The sequence below is a fragment of the Budorcas taxicolor genome, chromosome 14 (genome assembly GCF_023091745.1).
Source record: "Budorcas taxicolor isolate Tak-1 chromosome 14, Takin1.1, whole genome shotgun sequence".
Classification (NCBI taxonomy): domain Eukaryota; kingdom Metazoa; phylum Chordata; class Mammalia; order Artiodactyla; family Bovidae; genus Budorcas; species Budorcas taxicolor.
The window spans coordinates 33,354,696-33,368,118 of NC_068923.1; the positions used below are offsets into that span (position 1 = coordinate 33,354,696).

The 13,423-nt window shown below is 49.0% G+C and overlaps 1 protein-coding gene across 1 annotated transcript; it reads right to left on the bottom strand.

Moving 5' to 3' along the window:
• Positions 1–359: 359 nt before the first annotated feature.
• SNAI2 (snail family transcriptional repressor 2) lies at positions 360–3,800 on the bottom strand. The gene is made up of 3 exons (XM_052651887.1): positions 3,651–3,800; positions 2,416–2,961; positions 360–1,493 (listed from the first exon to the last, which is right to left on the bottom strand). The coding sequence occupies exons 1-3, from the start codon at positions 3,727–3,729 to the stop codon at positions 1,312–1,314; spliced, it is 807 nt and encodes a 268-aa protein (XP_052507847.1). The 5' UTR covers positions 3,730–3,800; the 3' UTR covers positions 360–1,311.
• Between the last annotated feature and the right edge of the window lie 9,623 nt (positions 3,801–13,423).

Consider the following 13,423-nt stretch of genomic DNA (forward strand, 5'->3'; position numbering starts at 1 on the left):
TTTTTGTTAAAGAGGCATGCTAACACACTCCCAGTAAGATGTTGTCTTTCTGAATGTAAGAGTATTATCTTAAGAGTAAAAAAAAATTACTGGCTTTACTATAATCGAACACATAAACTAACAGTTGATATTCATAATGAACACCATTCACTTTATCTCTTATTAACAAAAGAAAAGCAGCTCTTTCTATAGTTGTTTGAACTAATCATGAAGTAAGTAAAGTTTCTGAGAGCATACAAACAATAGATTTTAAATCAAAAATGTTTATTGTAAAAAAGAACCTTGAAAACTTTTTTTTAAAAAAAAAGAAATGTAAATTTCACAAGTCTTCAGGTTGTTCATAGGCATTGGCTATAGACAACTTTTCACTTTCATACAAAACTCATTCAATCATATAAAAATAAACACAAATTTACATGGACTCATCAACTATACAGTTAACTAAAAAGACAGCTAGAAGGGGTGCAGTTGTGGATTGCATTTGTTGTATGCATTTAAAGTTGTTTAAGTACATCACAGAGTTTCTAAAAATCCTTTGTTGCACTTATTCCCATCTTTAGTTGATTTTAGAAAATCATTAAAAATCTTTTAAAACATAAGACATGGAGCATGCACCAGGAATGTTCAAAATAGTCTTTCCCGACTCCTGAAGGCACATACTATTTATTGGCTAAAAAAGAAGAAAAAAACACTTTTAATACATTCTCTTGTGTTTTTCCTTCTTGTTCTTTCTCTCTTTCCTTCTCCCTCTCTCCCTCAAAAACAAAGTTTAAAGTACGACAGGTAATAAAGCAGGCTTCAGTTCAAGGATGGTGACCAGACATGACACATGTAACAAAGTGAACTTGGAATACTTTATAAGGCACCTGAGATAGTGTCTGGCAGATTCTTGTCCTATAGGAAAATCTACTACAAATCCCGTACAAGGCAACACTGTTCTTTTCAGTTGAAATGCTTTGGCAGCAAAGTAAATCTTTGCATTCTTTCTTAGTAAGGAAAGATGCAATGTGCTTTTTGCTTCATCTCAGAAGAGCAAGATTCTTGTCTTTTATCCTCTCCATCTAACGGTCAGTAAATATATGGTCATTTTAAACTTCACATGGAAAGGATTAATCTGATGCACATGGAATCCCCTGCCCTGGCAGCTGTGTGTGTGTGTGTGTGTGTGTGTCTATACATATTATTCAGGTTTGTCAGCACAAGACAAAATGCCTTAGGACTTTTACTTGTCACTCAGAGGCGGAGTGACAAGTAAAACGCGTGACAAGTGAACCAGAAAGGCGTCCGCCCGAGTAAACAGGGGCTGTGTCACTAGTGCGCCGCACAGCAGCCAGACTCCTCGTGCTTGTGCAGGAGGGACATCCGCGAGAAGGTTTTGGAGCAACTCTTGCACTGGTATTTCTTGACGTCCGAGTGCGTCTGCAGGTGAGCCCTCAGATTGGACCTGTCTGCGAAGGCCCTGCTGCAGTGAGAGCAGGAAAAAGGCTTCTCCCCTGGGGTTGGGGCGGGGTGGGGAGAAAGAAAGACGGTCAGTGTTTTCAGAGGAAATGCAAATCCAGAAGAGGCTTACAGCAATCTTCACACTTTGCCAAAAGCATGAGAAGGAGCAAAACTTGATTCAAATCCCCCTTAATCGATATTTGTTTCAACGTCTGGCCCTTTAAGACAAATGTGAAAGTTGCACTTAAAAAATCAAATTTAAAAAATTAAAAAAATATATAATTGCTGCTGCCAGTCCTAGAGAAATAATTCCTGTCGTCCTAGGACTTGGCTTGTTCAAGCTCTCTTCTTCGGCAGGTGCAGCTAACGGCCAGCTCCTCCCCAGGTTTCCCAACAGTTCCCCTTTTCCCTCCTTCTGTATTATGACTAAGCCTGGGTGAGTGCCCCCGCTCCTGGCAGGGTGATTTTGTGCTAGGAATAGAAAACTCAGCAGCAAAAACAAAACAAAAGCAAACAATGGAAAGCAAATTCAGCTCTCACTATCCAACTTGCTGTGGGTGAGAGACAGCACAGCAAGAATGTAGCTAACAAAAACCCAAGAACCAAAAACTTCATCGGTCTGTCTGCCTAATCAATTGATTGGGAGAACAACATCTGTATTTGCTAATCATTGGGAGACATTTCACAGAACACACCTCCAAGCACATCTCTCCTGATCTGCTAACTGATCTTTGAGACCAAACCTCCTGAATCTAACTTTCCAAAGTCTAAATGCTGTTTGCAGTCCTGGGAGCAGAGGCTGTGAGCAAGCAGTGGAGCCCTTGGTGCTTTGACGGCTTCTTGAGTCGTCAGGAAGTAGCTAAAACCGAACATCCATCATCAAAAGTACTATGTCACCACTTAAGGCAAATCGGACAGCCAGCCCAGAGCTTCCTTCTGCTGGACGGCGACACCCTGACTATGTGTTTCTCTTACCAGTGTGAGTTCTGATGTGTCCTTGCAGTAACCAGGGTCTGGAGAACGCCTTGCCGCAGATCTTGCAGACACAAGGTAAGGTGTGCGTCCGAATGTGCATCTTGAGGGCGCCCAGGCTCACGTATTCCTTGTCACAGTACTTACAGCTGAAGGATTTCCTGGACTGGGCGTCACAGTGCAGCTGCCTGTGTTTGCCCAGCCCTGAGAAGGTCGAATAGGTTTTATTGCATAAATTGCACTGAAACTTTTCAGCTTCGATGGCGTGGGGGTCTGAAAGCTTGGACTGTAGCCTTTCTTCTTCGTCGCTAATGGGGCTCTCGGAGCCGCTGTGGTCCTTGGATGAGGTGTCGGACGGAGGAGGGGGACTCACGCGCCCCAAGGATGCGGGGTATCCGGACAGAGGGGAGAGGCCGGCGGGCAGCGGGGCGTGGAAGGGAGAGGCGGTGGTCCACACGGCGATCGGGCTGTAGGCTCCCGACCTGAGGACCTCCGGCTGCGGGATGACAGGCACGGGGTAGCCCTCGTAGAGACACGGGGAGATAATCACTGCGGAGAAAGGAGAGGAGCGGGGCGTGAGACAGAGGGCACCGTGAAAGCGCATTGACGAGCCAGGCTGCCCGCGCAGGGAACGAGGAGACAGACTCCCCAGGAACAGGCAGGCGCTGGGAGGACATTAGTTTTCCGCCGCTGCTGCTCGGGGTCACTGCGCTTAAGGCTCATTTGTGCACCGCCCCCCGCCCCCCGGCCCCGCACACGACCGAGTGTGGGGGGCTGCCCGACCAGCGAGCGCAGGGGGAAACCACCCACTTTCTAAAGACACAGAGAAGTTCTCTTCCATCTTATGCGTGGGGTACTTGCTTGGCTCACGCCGGTAAGTACAAGGATTGGCGTAAATCAAGCCGCTTTCTGGAGGAAAGGAGCCTTATTACATGAAAAAGGCAATAATTCAACGTTCACGCACTGCCTCACCCAGCCTCCACGTCCTCATTATGCAAGTATGTACACGCTGCGGAACGTGACGTCGCAAGAGCCCAGGGAAGATCTCCTCGCCAGCTCAGAGTGTGGAAGTTTTGAATTAAACCCGAGCACAAACGATCTGAGGAAGGACCGCTCTTTCGGGAGCAGACAGCCTGGGTGTCCAGCTCTTTCGTATCAAAGTCGAGCGGCGGCACACCCCTGTCGTTACCTACTTACAGACTGAGATGCGGACATCTGACCCCCACCCCGCCCCTTACCTGTGTGTGTGTCCAGCTCGCTGTAGTTGGGCTTCTTGGAGGCGTTGAAATGCTTCTTGACCAGGAAGGAGCGCGGCATCCTGGCGGCGGCGCGGGGCGCGGGGCGCGCGGTCCTACAGCATCTCTGCCCCGCAGGTGCGCGCGCGGCGCCGCCAGGTCGCGGGCTCCTCGCGGACTGAGCCCGCGGTGGCGGCGGGGAGGCCTTTTTTTCCTCTCTTTTGCGAGAAGGGTCCAATCACAGCCGAGAGGTTCAGATTTCAGCTCCTCCCTCTGGGCCAGCTGTGAGCAGAGGAGGAATCTGTTGTCAGACTAAATTATTCTGGTTCAAAATGGGCTGTGCCCCGAGCTTGCAGTGGAGAGGAAAAAAGTGCTTCAGTCTTTTCGGGAGAGGTCGTTTTCCTTCCTGATCGCAGAGCCGGGCGTCCTTGCTCCGGGCGCGCTGGGTCCGCCGGCCGGGCCTGGCTTTCAGGTGCGGGCTCCGCGCCGGCTGGGAAGGCTGGGCTCTAGGCTCCCGGAGCCTCGCGGCTTTGGAGAGCTTTGGCGCGCACGGGGACGGAGCAATTCACTCCTGGCTTTTGAAAAAGGAAGGTAGCGGCGAGGACAAAGCCCCTGTGAGTGAGCCGCGGGCCTGCAAGGGGGCAGCCCGGGTCGAGACCCGCCCGCTTCGCGCGCTTGGGGATGCGCTTCGTGTCCTGGCGGCTGGGGGTGGGGGAGAGGGGCGCTTCCTCGGGAAATAAAGCGGTCGTGTCACTTGTTAACTTTGGGGCTTGAAAGAAGCGCTTTGTGGCCCCCGAAGGACCCACGTTCAGGGAGAAGCGGGCCCCCCCCCAGGATGAGAGGGAAGGATGAACTAAGGTCCCTGTCGTGGGAATCTGGAACCCTCTCCCAGAGGCCTCTGAGAAGCGCTTCTATCTTTCCACGCATCACTAGGTTTTTTTTTTTTTTAAATGGAAAAAAGCCTGAATGGGCCGTTAGGGACAATAGTTTCAAACATTTATTTGCTTTCTGTGGTGCTGTTTTTTCAGTATAAAGTCACCGCATCATCTCCCTGCCCCTCTCCTGCGTGGCGTTTTTAAGGAAAGGGTGCCTCCTCTAGCGCTTGGTTAAGTTTCTAAACTAGCCGGGTAACTAGCAAAAACACCTTGATTTTGTGTACGGTATTGAGTCTAAAAATACACTAAAGTGGCTGGTTGTAAAAATGACGTTTCAACCATGTTTTCAAGCATCTCTTCTCCTTTCCACCTCTTGCTTAAAGATTAAGGAAAGAACAAATTTGCAATCAGACCACCCTACCCTTGATTCGAACAGGTGCTGGGAGAAAAAAAAAAAAAACAAACAAGTGGAAAAATAACAGTTGAAGTCAAGACTTGCAAGAGGAAGGCGCATGTCTGGCACATAACTTCTTAATCTTGCGGTGAGGCGGCAGGGAGGGCGGGGCCCCAGCTGCCTCGCTATTGTGCAGGATCCCTTTACCTTCCTCCTAACAGTCACTGGTTCAAACACCAGAGAAAGGAATTTAGATGAAACTTTATGTTGAAAGAAGCAGTTTTCATGGGTGCCAGGAAAATATGAATATGCATCAGAGTCCTCCACAAACCGTGAACTGCAGGATAACCCAGAGCAACTTTCCGAACTTCTGTTTTGTGAGGGAGTGGCTACTCACTCCAGTATTCTTGCCTGGAGAATTCCATGCACAGAGGAGCCTGGCAGGCTACAATCCATGGGGTGGGTTTCAAAGAGCTGGACTCGACTGAGCGACTAGCACTTTCATTTCAGATTGGCCGGTTTATTGGGACAGGAGCTCTCCTCGTCCCTCCCAGCCTGCTTCCTGCAGGAGGCACTTTCTCATGGACGCGACCCCCTTGAGAAAACCCAGATGCCAATGCACTGACTTCCTCCTTCAGCTCCACCCAGAGTCTGCTCAGCACAGTGAAGGGGCTGGAGGCATTCTGGTGTTTGTTTGTTGGTTGATAATTATGGCACAGGATGGCCTGCTTAAGTGTGTATGTGAACAATCTGCTCTAAGAGTTGAACAGTATTTCACTCCTCAAGGGAAAGCCCTTGAATCTGGGTTACAGATGCCTCATCACGTGGACATCGGGCAGAGTCGGGACGTGTTCCCGCGCCTGCTGGGCTGCGAGGGTGTCAGGAGCCTGTCTGAGGCGTGTTCTCGCACAGGTCTGCCAGGCCTGTGTGAGGTCCGCTCTGCTGCAGGAAGGGCCAGCCCCAGGTGAGTCAGGGCACAGGTGCCCCGCTGAGACACCTTGGGGCTGGTGAGGATGGCAGGATGGAGGGGACCATTGGGACACCCCCCGCAAGAAGACCCATTGCAGGGATTCTGGTCAGACCTGTGGAAGTCCCTCTCATGTGGGCCAGAAACTGGCCCAGTCACTGCCCAGGACAGAGCCCTACATGGAGGCATGGACCCCTGGCTTCCATGTGTCACTGGGGCAGTCACTGCCCAGGACAGAGCATGGAGGCACGGACCCCTGGCTTCCAAATGATATGGGGGCAGTCACTGCCCAGCACAGAGGCCTGCATGGAGGCAAGGACCCCTGGCTTACACATGTCATTGGGGCAGCACACTCCCAACCTGGGTCTTGTTCAGCAAGAAACCAGTCCTGGGCTGATGGCTTAGGTGGCCAGGAACAGTGAGGAAGGACACTTGTCCCGAGATGTTACTGACTCACAGCCCAGTCAGGGAGCAGCTGGGGGCACAGGTGTGCCCCCCGACAAGGGACAAAGTGGGGACAGACTCAGGGTGGCTCTGCTGTGGGGTAGAGACGTGAGGGGAGGGTGGATGGTCTGAGGGCAGTGTCCAGGCTCCCTGGCTCCGACTCCCCAGAGAATCTCGGTTCTCCTGGAGGAAGTGGGGCTCTAACAATACCCGCCCCGTAGCTGAGTCCCACTGGCAGGAGTGCCTCACCTTACCTGTGATCTGTGGGGAGGCCCACATCACCTGGTTCCTTATTCATCACGAAGTTTATTAGTCAGGACCTGGTGTGGCTTAGCAGGCAGTCTCTCCTTTGCTCTGTTTTCTGAAGAAGCTGACGGAGAAGACTTGTAGACAACTCTGTGACCTTGTTGGGGGCCAGCCCTTCCCCACGGCTCCCTGTGCCAGTGGGGTTTCTCCCAGAACCAGGCTTTTCTGTGAAAGACATATTCTTGCCTTGCCAACTTGGGGAATAAAGTAGATGCATGAGGTTTGGGAGTGCATCTCAGGTCTGTGTACTTTGCAGGAAGATTTGTGCGCAGGTAGGTCCTCAGGTATGGGAGCAGCAGTACAGATACTGAGCTAAGGAAACGGGGTGATTCCAGCTCCAGAAGAAGCCACAGCTCAGCCAAGGCAGAGAACCAGCTCCTGAGACCACGGCGTCTTTTCCCACTTCAGTTTGGGCCATTACCCTGGTGTGGGCGGGGGCGGGATTACCTCTGTTGAAAGACATGCAGTCACGGAATGTCGCTGGTTTGACTGTGATATCCAGAGAATATTAGAGCGTGCAGCTAACTTCTTAACTATTTAGACAGTAACAAAGTGTCGTGATACTGAACTTTGACGTTTGAATGACAAACGGAGTGGCCTCATGGTGTTGTGTGTCTATGTGTTGCTCTAACTCATGATGGAACTCAGCTTTAGGTAAAGTCAACCAGCCCCTGAAAGAGAAGTAAATGTTTCCTTGGATTCCTGGGTTTCTCTGTCTGTAAATTATGTTCGGTACTCTTCCTTTATTTCTTTTATGGTGATTTGGGGACAAATATTTCCCAAGGCAGAAGGGAGACAATCAGAGTGCGTGTCGGGTTCAACTAAGATGTTCTGAGCTTCGTGATAAGCAGGGTCCCTTTCCTCCAGGGATGTGGATGGAACTCAGGTACACACGTGTGTCTGCTGAGGGACGTCAGCGTGAGCGTCTGTGTATGTGTGTGCGCACGCAAGGGAGAACCGGGGTAAGGAACCATGGGGAAGCGTGCTGTCTGTGAACTCTGTCCTGTGTGGTATGTCAATGTTCGTCCTTCCTGGGTGTCCGGGGCCTCCAATGCCAGTCTCCCAGCCACAGGCTCTGTGTGAGTCCATCTGGCTCTGATGTTGTGGTCAGGAGACACCACAAATGCTGTGCATCTGACACCAAACAGAAAATCTTGCTGAGCGTGGGAGCAGCACGAGATGCATTTTGTGTTGAATCCCTTGGATTCTGACCCTCATTTCCAGCTACGGTTTTCGTGTCCCTCTTGCCTCTGGCGGCTGCCCCGCGGTTACTGTGTCATTCAAGGTCAGACATCCAGGCCCCCAATGTCCTCTCTGTACTTGTGGACTCTGCAGTTAGAGGAACAGGAATGACTGCAGAGAGCGGGTGTTTGTCCTCCGCTCCGCGGCTTCGGGATCTGTGGGTGCACAGCGACCCCTGCTGGTGAGTGCTTGCTTTCCTTTCCAGACTCTAGCAAGGCCTGTCACCTGCCGATGGTGGACCAAGAGTCTGTGCACCCAGGACAGGAACTTGACCTCATTTTGTAATTGCCCCAATTTCAGGAGACTGTTATTTAAACCTTGACTTAAAAAAAAAAAACTTTTCTGAACTAACGATGGCTTACTTGGTTTGTAGAAACACAGGTGGTGTTTACAGATGCGTTATATCCCTTACATGTTGGTGAGCAGGGTGATTGTGGTTGATCCGGGCTATCACGAAGAAACCTCATACTGGGACTGGGAACTGAGTGTGGGAGGGGCTGAAGCACGGGAACAGGGGGTCCGAGGCAGGACTGCCCCTTGCCCCTTGGCCCTGCCCAGGTGTGGACCTTCTCAGCCTCACTGGGATTAGATCTGACACTGCTGGTCTCCAGATAAGGCACCCACAGAGGTCTTCACAGTGCCCAGAGCCAGGCCACCTTGTGCTGGGATGTGATTCATCTGCAGACCCTCCTCCAAAGCCTTTAAAGGCATCACAATAGAAAGAATGAGCCTCAACTTCAGAACTCCTGCGCATTTAGCATCCTGCCATCCTCTGTCCTCCCCGAGCCCAGGAGGGGGTCTGGCCTAATGCCTCCGTGAAGATGCCACCTGCATGGTTAATTTCGGTTACCTCCTCTCCTTCTGCACATCAGATGTCCCGGCGCTATGCAGAGATTGCAAGAGACAGCAGGTGCCGCTGAGATGGCAATTGTGCTCCCACCCAGGAGAGACCCTCACTTGTGGGAGGAGAGGGCAGAGAGACTTGGGTTCTGAGTGTAAAGGAAGACTTGGACACTGCGCCCCGCAGCGGAACAGCCTCTGTGTAAGGGGCAGCCTACAGGGCAAGGAGCACAGCTCAATCTGGTCTTCCCAGACCCCAGTTTTTGGTTTGCTCTTTATGATCACTGGCAGGGAGACTCCCCTGGACACTGAGCTGTTTTGGGGGAGCACTTCAAACAGGCTGGTCTGGCTCATGAGTAGGTGATACTCATGGATATCATGACACGTGAGGATGGGGCTGTCTCCAAGGTGGAGACATGGTTCCTCTGCCCTGACACCTGCCAAAGCACCGGACAAACCTGTGTTCTCATGAGACTGGCCACGTGGGTCGTGGAAGGCCCCCCAGCCCCACCCAGTCCCTCCTGTGGGAACCTACAACCATGCTGACCCCCTGGTACAACACAAACATCCCGCAGTTCTTAAGAAGATGATGACGTATATTTGTTCAGTTACGCTAAGGAAGAGGAAGGAAACAGGTTTCTGGTAGCCATAACCTTTAAACATGTAGGCTGAGGCCAGGTCCCTGATTCTGGAGGGCTCAGAGTCAACTGTCCCTGTTGTCTCCACGACATGGATCAAAGCTGTGTTGTGTCAGAATGGAGACTCCGTGCTGGCAAGTGTCACCTCTGAGCCCCTGGGAAGCCCCAACTTGACACTATGATGTTGAAAGTCAACATGGATGATGCCCCAAGGTTAAGCAACGGAAGAAAGTGAGTAGGTGCCCTGTGAGGAAGGCTCCCCAAATGCAGGCCTCTGTGGGCCCCTCCCTAGAGAAACCTGCTGGGAGGAGGCAGGGCTGGACTCCACACAGGGGTGGAAGCCCAGCGATTGCAGGGCCCTACAGGAAGTTTAGTGCACTGCCCGCTTGATTCCAACCAGTTTGGAAGCTAGTCCTTTGTGCAGAGGACGAGATGGTTGGATGGCATCACTGACTCAATGAACATGAGTTTGAACAAACTCCGGGAGATGGTAAGGCACAGGGAAACCTGGCATTCTGCAGTCCACGCGGTTGCAAAAAGTCGGACATGACCGAATGACTGAACAACAACCTATTTGCTGTGCATTCTTTTTTAAGGATAGGATTGTGCTGCTTTTTTCCCTTTGTACTTGGAATCAGTTCAGTTCAGTTCAGTTGTTCCGTCGTATCCGACTCATTGTGACCCCATGGACTGCAGCATGCCAGGCTTTCCTGTCCATCACCAACTCCCGGAGTTTATTCAGACTCATATCCATTGAGTTGGTGATGCCATCCAACTATCTCATCCTCTGTCGTCCCCTTCTCCATCCACCTTCAATCTTTCCCAGCATCAGGGTCTTTTCCAATAAGTCAGTTCTTTGCATCAGGTGGCTAAAGTATTGGAGTTTCAGCTTCAGCATCAGTCCTTCCAATGAATATTCAGGACTGATTTCCTTTAGGGTGGACTGGTTGGATCTCCTTGCAGTCCAAGGGACTCTCAAGAGTCTTCTCCAACACCACAGTTCAAAAGCATCAATTCTTCGGCGCTCAGCTTTCTTTATAGTCCAACTCTCACATCCATACATGACTACAGGAAAAACCACAGCTTTGACTAGATGAACCTTTGTTTGCAAAGTAATGTCTCTGCTTTTTAATATGTTGTCTAGGTTGGTCATAACTTTTCTTCCAAGGAGCAAGCATCTTTTGATTTCATGGCTGCAATCACCATCTGCAGTGATTTTGGAGTACCCCCAAATAAACTCTGTTATTGTTTCCACTGTTTCCCCATCTATTTGCCGTGAAGTGATGGGACCAGATGCCATGATCTTAGTTTTCTTAATGTTGAGTTTTAAGTCAACTTTTTCACTGTCCTCTTACACTTTCAACAAGAGGCTCTTTAGTTCTTCTTCACTCTCTGCCAGAAGGGTGGTGTCATCTGCGTATCTGAGGTATTGATATTTCTCCCAGCAATCTTGATTCCAGCTTGTGCTTCATCCAGCCCAGCATTTCTCCTGATGTACTCTGCATATAAGTTAAATAAACAGGGTGACAATATCCAGCCTTGATGTACTCCTTTCCCTATTTGGAACCAGTCTGTTGTTCCATGTCCAGTTCTAACTGTTGCTTCCTGACCTGCATACAGATTTCTCAAGAGGCAAGTCAGGTGGTCTGGTATTCCCATCTCTTTAAGTATTTTCAGAGTTTGTTGTGGTCCACACAATCAAAGGCTTTGGCATAGTCAATAAAGCAGATGTTTTTCTGGAACTCTCTTGCTTTTTTTTTTTTTTTCTCTTGCTTTTTTGATGATCCAACTGATGTTGGCCATTTGCTATCTGGTTCCTCTGCCTTTTCTAAATCCAGTTTGAACATCTGGAAGTTCACGATTCACATACTGTTGAAGCCTGCCTTGGAAAATTTTGAGCATCACTTTACTAGTGTGGGAGATGGTGCAATTGTGTGATAGTTTGAGCATTCTTTGGCATTGCCTTTCCTTGGGATTGGAATGAAAACTGACCTTTTCCAGTCCTGTGGCCACTGCTGTTTTCCAAATTTGCTGGTATATTGAGTGCAGCACTTTCATAGCATCATCTTATAGGATTTGAAATAGCTCGACTGGAATTCCATCACCTCCACTAGCTTTGTTCACAGTGATGCTTCCTAAGGCCCACTTGACTTCACATTCCAGGATGTCTGGTTCTAGGTTGGTGATCACACCATCGTGGTTATCTGGATCATGAAGATCTTTTTTGTTCAGTTCTTCTGTGTATTCTTGCCAGCTCTTCTTAATAGTTACGTCCATACCATTTCTGTCCTTTATCGAGCCCATCTCTGCATGAAATATTCCCTTGGTATCTCTAATTTTCTTGAAGAAATCTCTAATCTTTCCCATTCTGTTGGTTCCCTCTATTTCTTTGCACTGATCACTGAAGAAGGCTTTCTTATCTCTTCTTGCTATTCTTTGGAACTCTGCATTCAAATGGGTATATCTTTCCTTTTCTCCTTTGCCTTTCACTTCTCTTCTTTTCACAGCTATTTGTAAGGCCTCCTCAGACAGCTATTTTGCATTTTTCCATTTCTTTTTCTTGGGGATGGTCTTGATCCGTGCCTCCTGTACAATGTCATGAACCTCTATTCATAGTTCTTCAGGCACTCTGTCTATCAGATCTAATCCCTTGAAACTATTTGTCGCTTCTACTGTATAATCGTAAGGGATTTGATTTAGGTCATACCTGAATGGCCTAGTGGTTTTCCCTACTTTCTTCAGTTTAAGTCTGAATTTGGCAATAAGGAGTTCATGATCTGAGCCACAGTCAGCTCCTGGTCTTGTTTTTGCTGACTGTAGAGAGCTTCTCCCTCTTTGGCTGCAAAGAATATAATCAATCTGATTTTGGTATTGACCATCTTGTGATGTCCACATGTAGAATCTTCTCTTGTGTTGTTGGAAGAGGGTGTTTGCTATGACCAATGCCTTCTCTTGGCAAAACTCTATTAGCCTTTGCCCTGCTTCATTCTGTACTCCAAGGCCAAATTTGCTTGTTATTCCAGGTATTTCTTCACTTCTTACTTTTGCATTCTAGTCCCCTATATTGAAAAGGACATCTTTTTTGGGTGTCAGTTATAGAAGGTCTTGTAGGTCTTCATAGAACTGTTCAACTTCAGCTTCTTCAGCATAACTGGTTGGGGCATAGGCTTGGATTACTGTGATATTGAATGGTTTGCCTTGGAAACCAACAGAGATCATTCTGTCGTTTTTGAGATTGCATGAAAGTACTGCATTTCAGACTCTTTTGTTGACCATGATGGCTACTCCATCACTTTCTTCTAAGGGATTCCTGCCCACAGTAGTAGATATAATGGTCATCTGAGTTAAATTCACCCATTCCAGTCCATTTTAGTTAGCTGATTCCTAAAATATTGATGTTCACTCTTGCCATTTCCTGTTTGACCACTTTCAATTTGCCTTGATTCATAGACCTAACATTCCAAGTTCCTATGCAATATTGCTCTTTATAGCATTGGGCTTTACTTCCATCACCAGTCACATCCACAGCTGGGTGTTGTTTTTGCTTTGGCTCCCTCTCTTCATTCTTTCTGGAGTTATTTCTCCACTGATCTCCACTAGCATGCTGGGAACCTTCTGACCTGGGGAGTTCATCTTTCAGTGCCCTAGCTTTTTGCCTTTTCATACTGTTCATGGGATTACAAGGCAAGAATACTGAAGTGGTTTGCCATTCCCACTCCAGTATTCTTGCCTGGAGAATCCCATGGACGGAGGAGTTTGGTGGGCTACAGTCCACGGGTCGCAAAGAGTCGGACATGACTGAGCGACTTCACTTTCACTTTCTCCAGTGGACCACGTTTTGTCAGAATTCTCCACCATGACTCGTCCATCTTGGGTGGCCCCACACCATGGCTCATACTTTCATTGAGTTAAGACAAGGCTGTGGTCCATGTGATCAGAATTGTTAGTTTTCTGTGATTGTGATTTCTAGTCTGTCTGCCCTCTGATGGAAAAGGGTAAGAGGCTTATGGAAGCTTCCTAATGGGAGAGACTGACTGAGGGGGAAATTGGGTCTTGTTCTGATGGGCAGG

Excerpts from the sequence above, each read along its gene's own strand:
- SNAI2 (XM_052651887.1), bottom strand. The coding sequence starts at position 3,729 with ATGCCGCGCTCCTTCCTGGTCAAGAAGCATTTCAACGCCTCCAAGAAG. Across the intron at positions 2,962-3,650 it reads CGAGCTGGACACACACACAG|TGATTATCTCCCCGTGTCTC; the intron begins GTAAGGGGCGGG and ends CTTTCTCCGCAG. Across the intron at positions 1,494-2,415 it reads ACACATCAGAACTCACACTG|GGGAGAAGCCTTTTTCCTGC; the intron begins GTAAGAGAAACA and ends CCCCAACCCCAG.